This window comes from Copadichromis virginalis, linkage group LG18, assembly GCF_057382275.1.
Source record: "Copadichromis virginalis isolate Kocher_CV1m ecotype Utaka linkage group LG18, C_Virginalis_male_GT1.1, whole genome shotgun sequence".
NCBI lineage: Eukaryota > Metazoa > Chordata > Actinopteri > Cichliformes > Cichlidae > Copadichromis > Copadichromis virginalis.
In genome coordinates this window covers 24,993,155-25,012,584 of record NC_140635.1, presented here as the reverse complement: position 1 = coordinate 25,012,584, position 19,430 = coordinate 24,993,155, and the positions used below count along the sequence as shown (strand labels likewise).

The following is a 19,430-nucleotide window of genomic DNA, read 5'->3' as shown; positions in this document are numbered from 1 at the left end:
TGAAAGTAGTTTTGTATGACAAAAACAGGAGTTTCACTTGCTTCTTTATTTACATTACGCTCGTCTTCCAGCGTATTCTTACATAGTTTGTCATATATTTAAATTAAATTACAACTGAAATTGAAATCTCATGCTTAAATATGACAGACATCGTGACAGACGTATGACAGCGCCGTGTTCCTATGCAGTTTAAAACCACACACAGAGTTGCTGTATGCTTACAGCTTCATGAACATTGATGTCAAAAACAGAAATGAGGTTCACTGGCTGTAGGACCAGTATTAGTGACACTAGCTGGGAAGTTCTGTGCAGCCAGTGAAGGAAAAGTCAGTAAATGCTGGATGAATTCTTGTCAGCACACCTTTCTGGACAGATGAATAATGTACACTAGCAGAAACCTTGGTCGTAGATTTTCACCAGACGTTTGATGTGGAAAAGTTTTTGCCGAAGTTCCTTACTCTGCTTCTTCTTTGCTTGATACTCAGGCGTCTAGAAAAAACAAAATTTAAACAAGTGTATATTTAACAAACTCAATATTGTCAATTGTAGTAGTGTTACAGTGCAGGAATGAGATAGCTAGTTTATCTTATAATCTGGACTGTAAAAAAGCTAACTGCATTTGTCTAATATATGAAAACATGTCATAGCTCCCCTTAAAGAGATTAAAAAGTATATAGCTGGCCACATTCTGCTTTCAGGTCCTTCTCTGGGTTCCACCCTCCCCTACTGCTAGTTCCTGATGTTCCTGCTTTTCATGTCACTGGTGCTGGTATGAGTCCTGCAGCCACTGCATGCTCTCCAGGGACTATAGAAGTTGACTAAAGTTGCCTTTCCTTAGCTTAGCTAGTTTTTATTTTTACTTTTTTGTAGGTTTCTTATGTGCCTAGCTGGTTTTTGCTTGTTAAACCCGACTGATTTATTGTGACCACAGGGAGCTTGTAGGGGAGAGTTGCCATATTCTTCTCATATTCCCCTTTTTCTCTTGTTTATCTTTGGTTGCTAGGGAGTCGAGCAGTAGGTCTGCTTTTCTGTTGAGTAGCTTCATCAGTCAATGGGTTTTATTTCATTTTGGTTGCTGTGTTGGTTTTGTCTCTTCCTAAAATGAACTTCTGCTTCCTTTTATTCACAACCTGACAATAAATCTTTTCAAACCAACCCAAACAGCCTCCTCATGTTTCCCCATCTAGTATTATGTAATTCCCCTTACATCTAGGCCTATTTGGGGATGTAACATGGTCCCCCCAAAGCCCCCAAATTGGGCTGTTAAATCAGAGAACGATGAAATGGCATGTGGGAAGATTTCAGACAAGCAAAGATGGTGAAAAAGTCTTGCCAATTTTGTTTTTATTGATTTCCCTGGTGACTCTAATCCTGCATTTTTTCTGTTTGCGTGACCACTGAAAAAAATTTAGAAAATACCCCTCAGCTCCCTTACTGCAAGACATCAGAAAAGTTTATGGGCTTAATCACCAGCTTCAAGCCCTACTGATTATAAAACAAAGGTCATTTTAAAGAAATGGTCCTCAGCAGAGTTAGAAAGAAGGAGCAACAACTTATGATAAACAAATCATTAGCCGACTAGCATGCAGTGTCCCACTTTTTCACCAGCTGCGTTGATTTCAAAACGCTAAGATGACGTTGGAAGAAATGTTCGGTTTGACGCTTCACAACTGATCTTTAATTTAACCAATGAGTGATGACGCAGCAGGCATATCCATCTTTTATATTCAATCTATGATTTTAGGTTAGTGTATGTTTAATTTACTCAGTTTCTCTCTAAAGTGAAGAAACTGCAAACTTTACATTATGACATCACAGATCTTCTTATACTCACACTTTTAAGGCATTTCAGTTGGTTATACTCATCTGCCACACCCTAAAAAAAGAAAAAAGAAAGGTTTTGCTGACTTTATGCTGGGAAATGTCAAATACTTAAATACAAAAGCCACAACCATGACTGGCTGATATATTCTCCTGGCTTTTCCACTCTGTGCACCTTATTCCTGTTTTTCTCTACCTGGTACTTCATGGAGTCTTCTTCCAGTGCGTCCAACTCTCGGCTCAGCTTGTGCATCTTGTCGCTGATGTCATCCAGCTCGCTGCAGAGGATCTTATAGCGCGACAGATCTGAGTCAAAATCCTTCTTGTATCTTCTGCGCTGCTCATCTGAAGTTATCTCTGGGTACAGCCTGGAACAGCGTTAATACCAAGACATGAAATCATTGTTACATTAAAACTGTTATTGGGGCAATGGCAGATACAAAGGGGAGCTTTTCATTAGTATCTCCACCAGTATTAAATTAGCTGAACTCCCTTAGAGGCAACTGTGATCCTGACCACTTCTTTCTGATATTGCTGTATTTTACTCTAAAATATTATAAATACTGTGTCATTTCTTTATTAAAGATGTGACTGATTAGATAATTGTTCCTCCTCAGGGTATGATCTTTACTTAATCGTGGGTATAACCAAAGGGGATTTTTAAAAACTGATACCAGTGCTAATTTTTCTTGCTTAGTCGACATCTGCAGTGATATTCAGCATTTTTTTTATTTAATTCTATTCCTTCATAAAAAAAAATTAAGAGACTGTTAAAAGGAAGGAAATGCATCTAAACCAGCACGTAGACTCTTCATTTAGATGTAATGCATATTTTTAACATTATATGAGTAAAAACACATTTTTCTTGTTAAATAAAGAGACGTGTAGTTTTTATGATTTCAGGTTCAAGACTATATTTTGTATTTATTATTTAAACTACTCTGAACACCACTGAAGCTTCTTTTGCTTTGAGTAAATACTTTCTCACACACTGAACTCTCTGAGGTTGCAGCAACCTCAGGACATACCTGTAGAGGTAATCTGTGTGGTCCCGGTCCAGCCCGTTGCCGGTGTCTCCTGTGGTGTAACCAGTTTCATACTGCGACTCGATCATCACCTGAGCAGCAGGCATTGGCTCTCTGTCCTTTTTCCGTTCCTTCTTCACGTAATAAGGTGGAGACCTGATGCTGTCACTCTCATCTGAAGAGCTGCTGGGACAGACTTTGGCCCTGCAGTTTTGGTACAAAGGCTCAGCACCATGTGTCTTGCTCTTGTTTGCAGAGAAACTGTGGAAAATCAAGACTTAACTGAAGATCAGGAACAGGGAAACATAACTTATGTGTTTGACACTGTGACGAAAATGTGTCTCTTTTTGCTTTTTGTACTTCATACTTGTTTGGATTTGAAGCCAAACGTGTGTGTGTGTGTGTGTTTTTGTAATGTGACCTATTATTTGAACACAGGCCACACTGGAGAATCTGTGCGTCACAGACTCATTTGCTGCAAACATCACCCACCTGTTGGTTTTGTAATTTCCCTCACTGTGGATGCTGACTGCTCCATTGCCGTAGGAGACCGCGCTGTTCTCCGCCCTCAGGTCTGGCGCTGCTCTCTCTGACACAACAACAGTCGGTGCCTGCTGGGTGCTGCGCACTTCTCCAACATGATTCACCTAAGACAACATCCGGACCGTCAAATCATAATCTCCTTATTTAGTTCCAGGACCTCTGGTTTGAATAACCTGAAGTCTTTATCTTGGTGTTTTCTGAGATAACGCCATATTTAACACGATGATATAAATAATATAATCCTCCAGAGTTGTGAGATGTATTTTTTTAAGCCGGAAAGAAATCCTTCGACTGACTCTGTCGCCTAAGTGGAGAAGTGCAGAACTGGAGGGTTCTCCAAACTGCTCAGAAACACTTGGCTGAAAGTCGGCATGTCCCTGCCAGACGCGTTCACATGTAGCCAGACTGATACAAGGGCAGACACAAACGCTAGCCTTGGCCTCAGCATGACTGTGTGACAGCTCTCATATCCATTCAGCCATTAAAGAGAGAGAAGCACTCCTCCAGGTTTTCAGGATGAGCTCCCCCTCACCTAAAATAATCTCTTCATTTCTTTCAGCAGCTAACAGAGGCGATTCATTCGAAGGACACACGCGCACAATACAATTTCCCGGTTCCATCTGATGTGAGATGCATTCCACCAGAGCGTTAACAGTGTGAGAGCGTGTGAACATCAATATCATCAGCAGCGCGCTGAAAAGGCTGAGACTGCGGCGAAGAGTCGCATGTGTTTATCAGACAGATATTTTAACACCTACAGTGTAACAGATGCTGCAACCACTGTCAAAAGAAAACATCCTTATAGGGTACGGAGAATATCAGACACTGGAACTGCATTACGCCTCATTTGATCCACTGTCATATGCATCATTAATGAAGGCTTGTCTGACCTATTTCTGTAACAGGGTGCAGTCACACAGGATAAAGGTCTAGCGAGCTGATGTTTGAAAAATGCAGTCAGTGAAATAGATCTTATGAATGTCAGGGTTGCAAGTCAATCCCCCATGTGAGGGTGTGGGGGTGTGTGGGTGGGGAGCACCTAGAGGAAAGCTACAAGGAATTTGATCCACTGCGGCAGACAGGTGCACATTCAGCTGTTATTGTTAAATCCAGACATCGGGATTATTATTAGTAATGGTTCTGATTACTACCTAAATCTGCAGATATTTCTAATTAAATGATTGTGCTGTCTATAAAGGGCTGCCAACTATTAGAATTTAGAAATTTACCCAGGAAAGCTGTTTTTAATGATTGCTTTGACTCACTATTATGGTAATTTGTAAGCCATAGAATCTGCGACATTATGTAAACGCTCATCACAATAAAATCTCTCTGTAACCTTGAGATATTTTTCCTTTGGAGGAGGTCTTGTCATCTGTTCGACTCTGGGGTAACTCCTGATGCTGATAAAAAAAAGCCCCATTAATTACGTTTTTTTTTTAATTCAACATAAGCAACGCACAGTTTTCAGATATCATAACGCATTTTCTTTTAATCTACTTTTCCTATATTCCCTCAATTATCTCCCTTTTCCAGTCATGTAGCACAAAACCGGGGGAAATTACGTCTTAGCCAGGAGTCTAATCTGCAGCAGTGTGTAGCAGCCCCTTCACAGACTGAATCATTTAGTGCCACCACACTCTGTAGGGATTCACACAGCAACACAGAGGCAACTCAACCCTTTTTATTCATTATACATGCCACATACATTATATATGCCTCCCTGCAAGGCAAGCATCTTCAGTGCGAAACAAGAGTGCCCCAGAATAGGGCCTGCCTCTTGATGAAGCAACTTGGTACATGCTTTGCGCTGATAGGAAGAATGTAGGCCAAGACTTCACTGAACTTACTGAATACGTTGCTTCCCTTGCCCTAATGAGTCACGGTGGGCCTGATACGTTCATGTCACATGGCTACTTTAATGGATTAATTGCTGCTAAACATCGCATCAGGCTACTGCGAAATAAAAAGAGCACATAGCGTCAAAGCAGCAGGAATAGCTGGTAAATGCTGGACCGCTGATGCTCTCTGAGAAAAGCTCTCAAACCAATTTTTCTTTTCCTCTCATTGACACATGTGTCAATAAAACCACAAAAGAACTAATTCTTTAAATTCCTCAAACCCCACATCCTTGCTGAGGTCATAATCTGAGATGAAGCATACCTGCATCTCTGAGAAATGCAAAGAAGGCAGATTGGACAGTATGTGCAGTATGTTCCCATTAATAAACGTGCTGTGGAGGATGTTTATTAGTGACATGACAATGAGCCAAATTGCACCTCAACGTTCTGTGAGCTTTGTAGCAGACCAAGTGGCAAAGTGATGGAGTTGTGCATCAGATGGCATGGTCATTCCAACAGCCTTACCTAAACCCATCATGGTTGGGATGCAGAGGGAGGAAATCAGTCAAGAAATGCTTATCGCAGCTGGCAGCTCCTGCAAGACTGCTGGAAACAATTTTTATGATAACTTAAGGAAGTCGCTTGTCAGAATGAACAGCGCTCAAACCTGTTATCAAAGCAAAGGAGGTTATTTGAGGAATGCTTTGTTCACATTTTTTGCTCCGCACATTCAGTAAAGGTCAGAAGTTTACATGCTCTCATCACGGGCTTGAACGTTATGGTAATTTGGGGCTATTTTTTTGAACTGTCCTTTTTGCATGGTGAAATAATTATACAGCATTCATCTTTAATGGCTCTAAAAAGAAACAACAAGAAGTGGGTGCACGAGTTTGAATTTATTTTGGATTTTCTCTAATTCCCATACAGGCTGATGGGCAACTTGCTGAGGGACATTTAATCAAATGTTTGTGAGAGTGAGTGTCAATTAAAAGCCCCAAATTACCATGACTGTAAACTGTAATTGTGTTATTTAAATTTTTTGATGTCTTCAGGACTGTTCTACTATACTGTCATGTATGAAAATAATGAAAAACCATTAAATGTGTACAAATTGGTACTATAGTTCAAGCACATGTTTTTTCTGTGGGTAAAATCTTGACCGATGGAACAAAGTGGTGCTGCATGTTAGTCAAGAGCTTCTATTTCTGTCTGTCTCTTTTATCTGTCTCAGCTTTAAGTAGATTTTTTGGTTTCTAAGTCATAATTTATGTAATGTAAATTTAAACAAAAATAAATGTGACAGAAACAACATAGAAATAATGTTTGTAATCTGCATCATATTCACAGCAAAGCACATATCTTATCCCATTGATAAAATCTAAGAAGTCAACCTGCTGTTCAGGGTCATTTCTTTAGATGGATATTGTACTGGTTTCTGTGGGTTTTGGCTGATTATGTGGAGAATAATATCAATTAAAAAATTACTGAACGAGGTGCCGACACCTTTGCTACGTGAGGTTCATTTATTGCCGTCTTTGTTGCTGTATGGTGTAATATATTATGTCATATGTTGTAAATCTGTGAGGTTTGGAACAAAACAACTTAATTTTATTTAGGGACAACTAGTTAAAAAAATATGTTTACCACAAATTCTTCTGGTTCTAAATGAATCGGTCTGAGACTGTGTGCAAAGTGAAACTTAAAACCTGGCTCTTAACCATAAAGTGAGTTACTTTATGAGCTTCCTGATCAGTTTCATGTCACTAAAAGCTAAAACCTGGACCTTGTAATGCTGTCTGACTGTCATTGTTAAATGGTTTCTATGTGCCTGTTATCACTAGTCTGGTTAATCATCAGTCAGAGTGAAACCTGGGAGAGTCAAGGATAAACACCAGTATTCTTTGATTCAACATCGACAGGTATTGTGACTTTGTGACACTCATTTTTCACTGTCAATGCATGAAAACCTCAACAGATTGTTTATATAAATGCTGGGAATTCATTGGTGCTGGTATCTGAAAAAAAGCAATTGTGACTGTTTAGGAAGTGATGTCACTGTAAAAAATGAAGTTATACAAAAATAAGTCAACATCTTTTTGTTAATTCACTTTTTTTTATCCTCAGCTGATAAACATCAGTTCCCCATTTATATGCTGTTTCAAAAATTATAATGAGACTTTACTCACCCAGTCCTGTATATCCTGCCCCTCCGATGGCCTGGCCACGGCCTCATCCCAATGGATGTTAGCTTTTCCATGGCGCCAAATCTTGCTGCGGGTTTTGTAGGCGAAGTAAGCAGAAAACGATAAAGCCACCACCACCAGAAGACCCAACACAAACGCCACTGCCTGAGGAAAGAGTGAACTTTGGATGGATGGATGGATGGATGGATGGATGGATGGATGGATGGATAGATAGATAGATAGATAGATAGATAGATAGATACTTCCTGCTAACCTCCTCGGGGTCCATGTAGCAGTAGTGTTGCAGGTATTGATTGAACAGAGGAAACCCCCCAGGAAAACCGGCCCCCACGCTGCCACTGAGGCTAGGGCTGCCCTGGATGTTCTGACACATCATGAGCATGGGGTTGTACAGCATGCTCTGCGAGCTCTGAGACATCGGGTTCACACCAATAACAAAGATGATGTCAATGATGCCCTAGACGACAAACCGAAAGCAAATTTAATCATAATAAATAAGTGATTTGCCAATGCCACAGATTAAAAACACAGAAGTCTCATGTAGTTTCTACTTACACTAAAAAGTTGGCTCAAACGTTTAATTTAGCATCATTTCTGAACACAAAAGGCTGCAATTCAGTTTCAGGTCAAAACTGACTGATCAGAAGAGGATCCCACTGATCAGCCCACAGAGAACACAGAACCACTGTACTGTGTTCCTCCTCTGAGTGGGGTCCTTCTGCATGGAGTCAGCATGTTATCCTGTATCTGTGCGGGTTCTCTTTGGCTACTCTGGCTTCTTCCTACTATTTAAAGATATGCAGCATGTTAGGTTAGCTGGTGATTTTAATCTAGCCGAAGGTGTGCAAGTCAATTAAATGGTTGTCTGTTTCTCATATGCTGTCCCTGCGATAGACTGGTGACCTGTCCAGGGTGTATCCTGTTAGGACAACTGCTTTTGAAAAGCAGAAGAAGAATGAATGGATGGATGGATGGATGGATGGATGGATGGATGGGTGATGAGTGCTGATCGAAGGGATTTGATGAAAATGAACAACTGAATATATTTGTGACTTGCTTTGTTTGTTGGGTGAGACAGACTCACCTGAAGGACAGCTAAGATGATATCACAGATGAACACAGTGAGGTAAAACCTGCATGTCCGTATGCTCCGTGACCGTGAGAAACTCGCCACCAAGAACCCCAGTGACACCAGGAAGTTGATGGCACCCATGGAAATCATCGCTGCCTTGGCAGACTGAGGCGTCATGTAGGAGCCGCCATAGCCGTAGCTACCTCCATAATATCCTGACCCCAACCCTCCAACACTTCCAGCATCAACAACACCATATCCCCCATACCCAAATCTGTTCATGTCCCACACCAAAGTTGACGCTACTAAGGCGAAGATGAGGAAACACATGAGCACCGTGGCTCCTTGGAAGGTCTTGACAAAACCAGGAGGTGAGAACCAGCGGTAGAAGTGTTGAGGCTTCCCCTCCATGTAGTAAGACTCTGGTGGGACATCGTAGGTATAGGGGGCATTCTGGCTTCGAGGGGATTGGACACTCCTTGGGGGATACAAGCTGTGGGAGGTAGTGCTGTAGGGTGGGCTGTACACAGGGGGGCTATCATAGTACCGAGGCTCATACATGGTTTACTGGATAATGCTCCAATTTCACCTGGAAGAGGGGTGAAAATGAGACAGAATTAATGCAAGGGTAAATGACTTGAGCCTATATAGATATCAGCACTATAACATAATGCATTTAATAGGAGATTTTATTACGCTAAGTATTTTAATTCAATTTTTTATAGTGTAAATTCTTCAGTGGGATGTTTTGATGAGCAAAATGACTTTCAAAATCTAAAAGATGAATTCACTTCCAACGCATTTTCCCTGTCCCTTTAAGCCCTAATTAAGTGTAGCTACGTTTTAGTTATAAGCACCTTTTTCAGCTCACCAGCATGCAGCACTCTCACCTCAGCCCGTCCCTGAACCCTTTCTAGTGTAGCTGACCCACACTTCATCACTCCAATGAGCTCAAACCCAGCACGCTTCAATTATTCAGACACACAGCAGATAAGAGGTGAGCAGCCATGCGTGGTGTTTTCAGCAGTGGAGAGCCACAGACATAGCCCCTGTTCTGCATGTTACCTGTGAGCACCTGCTGATTGTCAGCACCACTTAGGGAGGGGTGAAGATACAACTTAAACCCCCCCAAATTTAACTTTTTCTGTTTGATTTAAACCCGTGAAATAACGAACTCGTGTACTCCTCTGTTACTGCAACTGTGTGCTAATTGTACATAACTGAACATCTCTACATTAAAAGAGGCTCATTCCACTTCAGCCCAGAAAAAAACACTTCTGTCCACTGTCATAACGTGTTTAAAATATGAGCATTTTACTTGGTCGTAAAATATTTTAAACTCATTTGTTAATGCTCGGAGGTTTTCTTTTAATCAATCAGCATCATCAGCGAGGTTAGACGGTCAATAATAATTAAGAAAATTCTCTTTAAATGTAAAAAACTTCAGAGAGGAATCAACAAGGACATATGAGTTACGCAACTTACCCAAGCGCCGTGAAAAACTCATAAACTTTACACCGATCCAGGTTCAGCTGCTTAAACCGCGTCGTTCATGACTCCTGGCCACCACCACACCGTCCGCTTTATATCCCATCAACGATCGTTAACTTCGCCTTTATTTTACTGGATGGATAGTTTCTCCTAACAAAACAATGAAAGTTTCGAAAGCTTCACCCACACTCTCCGGAGCTACCGAGCGTCTCAGCAGGGGCACCGTTCACCCGCTAACGACCTGCTTCACCCACGTGCTCGTGACAGTTTATACCCAGGCTCCTGCTACATTCAAATTGCAGTTTACAACCTCCAACCTAAGTATAACCTACTGATATTCAGCCCAGTCCACGCATTAGACCGAAACCTTTTTGACAAATCTTTTGATAAATTCTAATATAATTGTAAAAGTACAATTCATGTGATCTATGATTCATACTTTATACAATGCAGAGTGATACTTAACTACAAAATCATAACAATAAGTGCATAACTGCTTTTCCCAGACAGGCTGGTCTAAGTATTTCAGACCTTCAAAACCTTGAAGGTGATTGGTTACAGCAGCAGAAGACCACACCGGGTGCCATTGCTGTCAGCTAAAAACAGGAAACTGATGCTACAATTCACACAAGCTCACCAATACTGGACAAAAGAAGACTGGAAAAATACTGCCTGGTTTGATGAGTCTTGATTTACTACCTTACTGCCTACCTGAGTATTGTTGCTGACCATCTCCATCCGTTTATGACCACAGTGTACCCATCTTCTGATGGCTGCTTCCAGCAGCATAACACAAAACTCAAATCATCTCAAACCGATTTCTTGAACATAGCATTAAGTTGGCTATACTCAAATGGCCTCTACAGTCACCAGATCTCAATCCAGCAGAGCAGCTTTGGGATGTGTAGAGTAACATCACAGATGTGCAGCTTCCAAATCTGCAGCAAATATGTGATGGTGATGTCAATATGGACCAAAATGTCAGAGGAATGTTTCAAGCACCTTGTTGAATCTATGCTAATTAACTATTAAGGCAGGCCTTAAGTCCAAAGTAGTTGAGTCTGGTACAACTAATAACTTGTGTAACTAATAACATGGCCAGTGACTATAAATCTGTTCTAATGGGTGTATATGACAAGAGAAAGGATCAACAGGTGGTTTTATTTGTTGTTTGGTTTGTTGTTCTTGTTGTTGTTGTTGTCTTAATAGAAATACCACAGTGGCGGATTTCATAGATAATATCTCTACATTGTGTATTCTATGAGTGCCTGTGGCAGAGTCTACTGAGAACAAGAATAATATTTCTGAGCCGAGTTACTTTACAATACAATTTGGAGAAATTATGCTGCATTTTCCTATTTAACATTTTAAATCAGAGAAACTATGAAATCTCCAAAATATATTAAAATCATTAGATTAAAAATTATTGCCAGTTTCCAAGTTCTGTTAATTTGGCACCTGCAGTTTTTTAACTGAGAACTTGCTTTCGCTGTGATGCCCAAAGAAGAAAAGTGAAAAGTAAAGAAATAACAGCATAAAATTAATATAGTTGTAAAAAAATATTACAGAAAGATATATAACAATCCTTTAACTTTATTTTATTTCTACATCAAGCATGTGAACGTTGCTCGGCCTTCACAGAAATGACAAGAAAGTATTTAGAAACACAAAACCGTCAAGTCAAAGCTCTACAGAAGAAGCATCTCTTATAATGTTGTAGCCCAAGGAATATAATCATGTCACAAACCAGAATTTGTGTAAACATTGATCTAATTGTACATGAAAATACAATGATGCGCAACAATCAGACTTTTCCAGAAGGAAGAATGTTGTCTGTCACACAAAGAAGCAGACATTTTAAAAAGCGTTTTTATTTCATCAGTTCATCAGTTGCTGTGGACACTTGTTTCTGATCTTCTTCATGTCTGACCATCTGCCATGGTCTCCTGGTCATAATCACGGATTCTGTTTTTAATGTGGCTCAATTTGGCTTTCAAGTAGTCACAGCGTTCCTTTTTCTCTAGGAAAGTAGGGTCCTGCGAAACATGCACACAACAGTCTGCTGATTAATGCCTGAAAGCTCTATTTCCAACCTTTCTTACTGATTCATTCTGTAATTGATCTGTGTTAAACATGATTTTTCAGAATTATTTGCATCAGTAGACAATTACCGAATAAAAGCTACTATTACCTGGGCAGAACACAGAACTCTAATACCTCTATGGTTAAATTTGAAAATTGCTACGATTGATTTCAGAGTGAGCAGCTGTAGAAATCGCGGTTTATACTGTCATTAAAAAAACAGAAAAAAAGGTTAAAAAAAATTGTCACTTACATTCCTTTTCTGGTGATACTTCTTTACAATACTTTGAATCCTGCGTTGGTCCTATATGAATAACAAAGTAATTAATTCCCATATAAAAAAGGAAAACCGATGGGAGGTCGGTATGAATCTCACCTCTTTGCTACTTGTCTCTCGGGGGAGTCGCTCCATCATGAGATCCAGCTCTCTGAACTTACTCAGAGTAGCACTGATGTCTCTGTGAAGGTCTTTGTATTCCTGATACTGATCATTGAAAACTGCTTTGTACTTTTCCCTTTCCTCCACACAGCTGATCTCTGGATACTTGCTACAGAAAGGAGACACACAGTAAAACTGATTCTCTGTATGTTTCGAACTAATGGTGTGATTCAACTTATAAATGTTAACTTACATGATGTAGTCTGCAATGATGTGCACTTTGGGGTTCAGATTGACTGGATTCTTTTGGACGTCATGTAGAAGATTATCCCGATTGTTATAGTCTTTACTCAGCGCTTTGTCAGCTTCATCATCCCTGAATGATATGTGTTTTGTTGTTACCGGTTTGAGTGGGATGGACTGTTGAAACTCCTCCTGAGGCTGAAGGTAAAAGAAAAACATCATTTGGCAAATACAAAACAAATGAACAAGATGTTCACAACACTATACTGGCATGTGCCATCATTACATGAAGGCTTTTATTTTGAAAATACAGCTGCATTTCTTTAATGGAACTATTATGTTCACATCTGGCTTCTCATCCTTTCTTATTTTACATTACTATACATATTATCCCAACACACCATTACAGAAAACTATAGAGACATGTTTACTGCACAGGTTATGTGGCGATCTGCACTCACAGTAATATGGTTGTTTTGTTAGCCTACAGTGGCCCAGATGTTGTTGTCAACAGCTGGAAAGGCCATACATTGAAAACTAATTTGCTTCATTCTTGTTTTATGCTTCAAATATTTGCTGTGGGTTACTCATGGGATATATTTTGCTAAACCTCCAATCATCTGTGTATCTGATATTTCTATTTAGCTCTATCAAACCTGCAACGTCACAGAGCAGGCAGCCCTCTTAGACCTGTTTATTTGCCAGTGGGGAAATGATACGGTCATGGGAGCAGTGCTGATGTTATTTTATCATTATCAGTATTGTTACTGGAACAAAGTAGCTGTCACGATCCTGGGTCTTTTGACCCAGCGTTTTGAGTTTTAGTTTATTTTAATGTTTATAGTGTATGTTTAAAGTTCATTAGGTTGGCGAAGTTCATTTGTTTATTAGATTCCCTTTGTGTTTTGTACCCTTGTATTTAAGTTTCCCTCTAACTTCATGTGTTTCATGCTGCGTGTCTTTTGTTGTCAAGTTTGTATTGTCATGTCTGCGTCTCATGTTTCCTGTTTTATTTTGAAGGTCTATGTCAGTATAGTCAGCTTTGCTTCCTGGTTATGTCAGATTAGTGTCAGCTGTTTCCCCATGTGTTTCCACTTCCCCTAATCACCCTTGTGTCTGTTTAGTTTGTGTGTTCTGTTCATTTATTGTCAGGTCGTCTGTTGTTCCACATCATGTTTCCAGGATTTTTCCATGTTCAAGGTTTTGGTCTTTGTTTTTTGTTCAGCAGTTAATTTTCCCAGTTTAGTTCTAGTTTTTTTTTCCTGTGTGCCTCTGCCTTTTGTTTTTGTACTTTATTTTTTATTTTTAAATCAGCCATATTAAACGACTTGCTTTTTGTTAATATTCAAGTTTTGGGTCCTTTTTGTCAGTCCACACCGTCTGCCTCTGCCAGACTGTGACAGTAGTTGCCCTTGTGCCAAAGATGCAGGTGATAGCTACATTTGCAGGTGCAACTCTGTTCTTTAAAATTCTAAAATACTGCCACACAAGAAATGAGCTAAATATTAACCAACTTTAACAGAAAAAACTGTAATGATGAGCAATTTAAAGGTGGGTTTCCACTATATTAGCCTTTCACAGAGAATTTAACTGTACTGTATTCATGAGGATACCTTCATATATGCAGCTTTGAAATGTATTTCAGTCAGTCTTCAGATTTAGAAGACCTGACCTTGTATTTCATATTTGTTTACAGAGGAGTAAAAATCTGTACCTGGTTCTCAAAATACTGCCTCTCTCTACGTGCAGCTTCATGCCTCCACATCTTCAGACATACCAGGAAGCTTCCTAGATACAGGGCCATGTTGATGAAGATGAAAGCTGTTCCTGCCATCTGGCCACCATCAACCCGACACAGATTTGCGACGATGGGGTTAATACCTATTGTTGTGTAGCATAGCCCCCCGCGATTCAAGTCGTTCAAGTAAACTATCCCTGCTACCATGTAGAACAGGAAAAGAGCCACGTTGATGAAGGCCTCTGTCAGGGGCCACCACGAGGAGTCGAGAAGTATAGTGCGATAGTACATTGTCATTCCCACCACCAGGAGACACAGAGTAAGGATCCATGAGATTCCAGCTACAGCTAGAATGAAAGGAGTCATAGGACCTCTGTAGCTGTACCCAGACAGGCCCATCCCATTGTTGTATACACCATTATAGAGTCCGTAGCTGTTGGACCATTCACTGTCTTTCTGAATGTAAGCAATGACACACGCAAAAACCATTCCTCCAAATAGGAGCTGAAGTCCAGCTAGAAGCCTGAGCAATCCCGGCCATGATTTCAAATAAGAGTACTTCTGCTTGTAGACCTCCACCTTCTCAGCGTAATACTCTGCAGGGTGGATGCTGGACAGTAGTGACTCCTCTACTGGGACGTGACCAAAGAGACCGTCAGTGGGACTCTCTCTTATCAAAGGCTTATGTGAGCTGTGACTGGAGCTTCCCAGAGATTCATTCCAGTTCCGACGCTCCACCAAGGGACTTACAGGGGGGCTCACTCTGGTCCCATTGGGTAGGATCTGGATACCAGTTGTGCTGGCTTCAGAGTCGCTTTCTTTTGTCCATTTTTTGCCCCATGACTGAGGGATGAGGGATTTCAATCTGTCTTTCAGGCTTCCTTTTTTTTCCTTCTCTTGCTCAGCATAAGGTGGAGAACTGGATGTGCGACCTGTGGAGGTCGCATCATCCTCACCATCATCGGTGATATTATCCGGTGTGTGAGTAACCCATACAGCAACTGGTGGATCTTTAATGGTGGAGGACCCGACCACACCCTCCTGGTCTTGTTTCTTGAATGATTTCATGCTGTGGGCTGATTTTGGGAATTCATTGGAAAAATCGCAGAATCTTTACCACGGCAAGACAAAGAGAAGCTGTGGGAAAGAGAAAGAATAGTAGCATTCTACAAATAACATTCAAACATCTGTATATCAGTTTATTAGGGTAAAAATGAAGCTATATATGTGTATACATACACATATATCTATACACATATATGTGTATGTATATATCTATCTATAGATAGATATATAATCATTTGTGGGTTTCTACTACTGAATTAAAATTTACAGGATATAGTTAAAAATAAAAACCTTCCCGATAAACACAAATGTCAGATTCTTATACAGTGAGGTATCTTGTGCATAGACCTCCTCAACCAGTTGCAAATATATGGTGACACAATATCTCTATATTGAATGGAAAATGAAGGAAAGCCTCGATTCAAGATTTCTAAAAGACAGTTGTGTTAGTGGAAAGCCATTAGTCACACCATGTCAAACAGCATGACACATACACCACAAACTGCTGGAATACAGCAACTCCAAAAAAGACCCCAACATGACTCCAGTACTGCTTGGGCTTTGCTAATTACAGAGGACTTGTGTGAGTTGTGACTCACACAATGCCGCGGCTCCGTGTACTTCACTACTGTCGTGATACTATCGCTGAATTTTAAAAAACGGGACACCTGATTCTACATTTGTTTTTCAAATGTCAAATCCAACAGCTTACCTTGACCCCAACTCTCTGGTAACGTAGAGATGGCACTATCTCATAGGATTTTTGAGCCGCAACTGTCCAGCAGGCCCACACAGTTCACTCTCTTCAATCTCTCGGGTGACTCACTCCTGGTTTAGCACACACAGGGAGATTGGCTAATGTGTGTGGACAAAAGAGGTGGTACTAAAAGCTTAAACATTAAACCTGAACCGCCCCTGCGCTGGTGCTGACTGGCACTGCTAGGTTAATCTGTGGGAGAGAGAGTGGCTGAAACTGTTGACATTCATGGAGTGCATGATGTTGGCGCTTTGCTGATAAAAATAGGTTAAAAGAGTGGGGAAAAAAGTACACAATCTAGTAATTAATACTGGATCAGGGACTCCTGGGTACACACAAAAGTTCATCTCGTCAGCAGTTCTTAAAGCATTACGCATATCACTTAAGACTATCAGCAACAGGAGTTTGTCCATGAGATTTCACTTTTCTTTTTAGAGTTGAGAAAGTGTTTGATAAGCGACCCATATTATCAATTACATCTCGTATCTTGCATTGGTATAATACTGCTTTATCATCCCATCATTTATGAATTATTCATTCTCATCTCAGCTGTGACTTTGTGTTAGACTGGGAGCTGGGTATTTGGCACTAGAGGGCAGCAGGCTCCCATGCTTCTCCTGCTCTGAGTTTGGTTTGTCTCTTTATCCCATTTAATGTGGCTATCTTTCCCAGTTACCTTTTCAGTGTTGCACTGAGTGTATTCAGACGTGGCCCTGTGAATAATGGCTACAATCTGCGTTTTAAGATTAGTCATGTCCTCTGAGCTAAATTCATAAAATACATTTAGTTGTAGATGAAACTGCAGGCTTTGATGATGACGTCTCTAAAGTGTTACTGGAACACTTCCCATAAGCGATGACATTGTGATACATGTCTTTTTATGTATCATTTAACCCTCCACAGCTGATTCCAGGAATCATTCCTGCTGTATAGCGTGGCATCACTCGGTGCCAGCGATTGTTCCAAAACAGATTTTCATGTAGAGAAAGCTCGGGGCAAGGACATCTGTAGTCCACCACCCCTCCCCACCTACAGAAAACACGCACGCACACACAAAGCAGTACTCATATCCTATACAGTACAATGATCTTATAATTTGAACAACTCTATCAAGTGCATAGGGAGTTGGTGGACCTCCGGTAGCCCTGGGCGTTGGGCTAAACCTCATTTGGGATTACCATAGTTGTCCACTGCTGCAACACAGGCACCTACTCAACTGCATATAATATGGAGGACAATGCAAAAGCATGTTTAAATATGTTATTATATGAGGTAATACTGCTAGCTTAGTACAGTGCCTCTCGGTTTGGAAACTGAAAAAGGTACATGCCTCACACTCAGGCAGAATTTTACTGATCTAAATATAAGCATAATGGCATCACCATCATCATTGTAGATTTCCGGAAGAGGGGTCATAACAACCATCTGCCTCTCTTCATTGGCAGTGAGGCGGTGGAGAGGGTGAGCAGTTTTAAATTCTTGGGGGTAACTGTGACCGAGGACCTGTCCTGGGGCAACCATATCACCTCAGTTGTACGGAAGGCCCAACAGCGCCTCTACTACCTGAGGAGACTGCGGAGCGCACACATTCCCAGATCTCTGATGTTGAACTTCTACAACTGTGCCATCAGCAGCGTTCTGACGTATGGATTTCTAGTGTGGTTCCCCAGCTGCACCAAGGCCGATCAGCAAGCACTCCAGCGGGTGGTGAAAGAAGCTGGCAGAATTATTGGAACAAGTCTGCCAGAGATCAGTAATATCTTCCCCACTCGCTGTCTGAGGAGGGTGCACAGTATCCTGCGGGACCAACATCACCCTGCGCGCCACCTTTTCCATCTGCTGCCCTCAGGGAGAAGGTACAGGTCTATACAGGCCAGAACATCCAGACTGGCCAACAGCCTGTATCCACAGGCTGTGAGGCTCCTGAACTCTCTGCCCCCCTTTCACGGACAATAACCATATCCAACTTCTTAATAGCAATGAACTGGTCTGCATTGGTGCATCATATCTTTATTCTCTTCCCCCTCCTGCCCCCCCCCCCCCCCCTCTTTCTTAAATAGATAACTATCATATCTGATATCATATCTCACAGTACAATAATATTGAATGGGTGCATTGTTGTATTTTGTCATGTTTCTCAGGTCTTTGTCTGAATTTCTACGAACATTATTGCTAAGGATTGTCTTATTGCATTGGAGTCACACTGGGTTAAATATGTACACTTGGGTTTTAAGGGGTATTTATTATTTTCTTCTTTTTTTTGGGTTGTATGGAAGCCCCAAACGCAATTTCATTGTTCTTGACAATGACAATAAATAAATAAATAAATACTAAATACTAAATACATCAAATGGTACAAAATTGAATATTTTTCAACTTCCACTTTATGATTTTTTTTTAAACTAAGTGCTTAATTCTATGACAACCTAAATACCTGCTTGGTCTTTGCTGTCAAGAGAGCAGGTAGCAAAGGTTTAATGAGTCAGCTGTTTGATATGAATAACCTGTCATTACCGGCCACACCATTACCACTGGCTTTGCTGATTATTTACTGATGTAAATAAAGGAAATATAGTGAAGAGTGAGTCCTTGTGAGGTGTGATGTAGTGTCAGTGTGTCAGCTTAGATTGGAAATAACAGTGTCGATCATCATGGTTTCATAAACAACATTTATTGTGCCCATCTCGGTTGTGGGCCAGTACCCCATCATATATATATATATATATATATATATATATAACTGTATTTACCCACTGATGGAGCTAGCCCCCCAATTTGAGAGCCACTTATGTACATGAGCAAAAATTTACAGATGAGGCATCAATGAATCATGTTAGCTGACTCTGTGTTAAGTTGATAGGGAAACTAGGCCTACACAGAAACAAGAACAATACTGTATGTGTACCAATCTGAGTTTTTAGCCTTGGCTGAAATGATCCTTTCAAGTGGAAAACATCCAGCTAGCCAAGCATGTGTGAGTGTGAACATACACATACGCAATATATAGTGCATGTACACTTTCACAGTTGAAGTCCTAGCATATGGTTTGAGAGTTTTGAAAAGAGCTGCCGCCTTCTTTCACTGCTAAATGAAGCAGAGAAGCAATGGCAGCTTCCAGCAAGCAGCCTCATTTGCAGCCGTTCATTCTGTTCGGATCTCAGCAGATGAG

The 19,430-nt window shown here is 40.7% G+C and overlaps 2 protein-coding genes across 2 annotated transcripts; both read right to left on the bottom strand.

Moving 5' to 3' along the window:
• Positions 1-16: 16 nt before the first annotated feature.
• On the bottom strand, positions 17-10,252 carry LOC146687960 (occludin-like). Its single transcript, XM_085440506.1, has 9 exons — positions 9,992-10,252; positions 8,519-9,095; positions 7,688-7,891; positions 7,417-7,578; positions 3,339-3,493; positions 2,850-3,107; positions 2,018-2,189; positions 1,835-1,876; positions 17-489 (listed from the first exon to the last, which is right to left on the bottom strand). The coding sequence occupies exons 2-9, from the start codon at positions 9,065-9,067 to the stop codon at positions 388-390; spliced, it is 1,644 nt and encodes a 547-aa protein (XP_085296632.1). The 5' UTR covers positions 9,068-9,095; positions 9,992-10,252; the 3' UTR covers positions 17-387.
• Positions 10,253-11,574: 1,322 nt separating this feature from the next.
• On the bottom strand, positions 11,575-16,352 carry LOC146687959 (MARVEL domain-containing protein 2-like). Its single transcript, XM_085440507.1, has 6 exons — positions 16,217-16,352; positions 14,416-15,576; positions 12,712-12,899; positions 12,456-12,627; positions 12,333-12,383; positions 11,575-12,033 (listed from the first exon to the last, which is right to left on the bottom strand). Exons 2-6 carry the CDS (start codon positions 15,505-15,507, stop codon positions 11,917-11,919), a joined length of 1,620 nt encoding a protein of 539 aa, XP_085296633.1. The 5' UTR covers positions 15,508-15,576; positions 16,217-16,352; the 3' UTR covers positions 11,575-11,916.
• Positions 16,353-19,430: the final 3,078 nt, after the last annotated feature.

What these genes read in the sequence shown, in the direction of transcription:
- LOC146687959 (XM_085440507.1), bottom strand. Translation starts at nt 15,507, where the DNA reads ATGAAATCATTCAAGAAACAAGACCAGGAGGGTGTGGTCGGGTCCTCC. An exon ending in GGCAGTATTTTGAGAACCAG is followed by an intron (nt 12,900 to 14,415) that starts GTACAGATTTTT and finishes TTTTACCTTCAG; the next exon opens with CCTCAGGAGGAGTTTCAACA. An exon ending in GAGAGACAAGTAGCAAAGAG is followed by an intron (nt 12,384 to 12,455) that starts GTGAGATTCATA and finishes TTATTCATATAG; the next exon opens with GACCAACGCAGGATTCAAAG.
- LOC146687960 (XM_085440506.1), bottom strand. Translation starts at nt 9,067, where the DNA reads ATGTATGAGCCTCGGTACTATGATAGCCCCCCTGTGTACAGCCCACCC. An exon ending in GGAAATTACAAAACCAACAG is followed by an intron (nt 3,108 to 3,338) that starts GTGGGTGATGTT and finishes GATTTTCCACAG; the next exon opens with TTTCTCTGCAAACAAGAGCA. An exon ending in AACTGAAATGCCTTAAAAGT is followed by an intron (nt 490 to 1,834) that starts GTGAGTATAAGA and finishes TGTTTTTTCTAG; the next exon opens with ACGCCTGAGTATCAAGCAAA.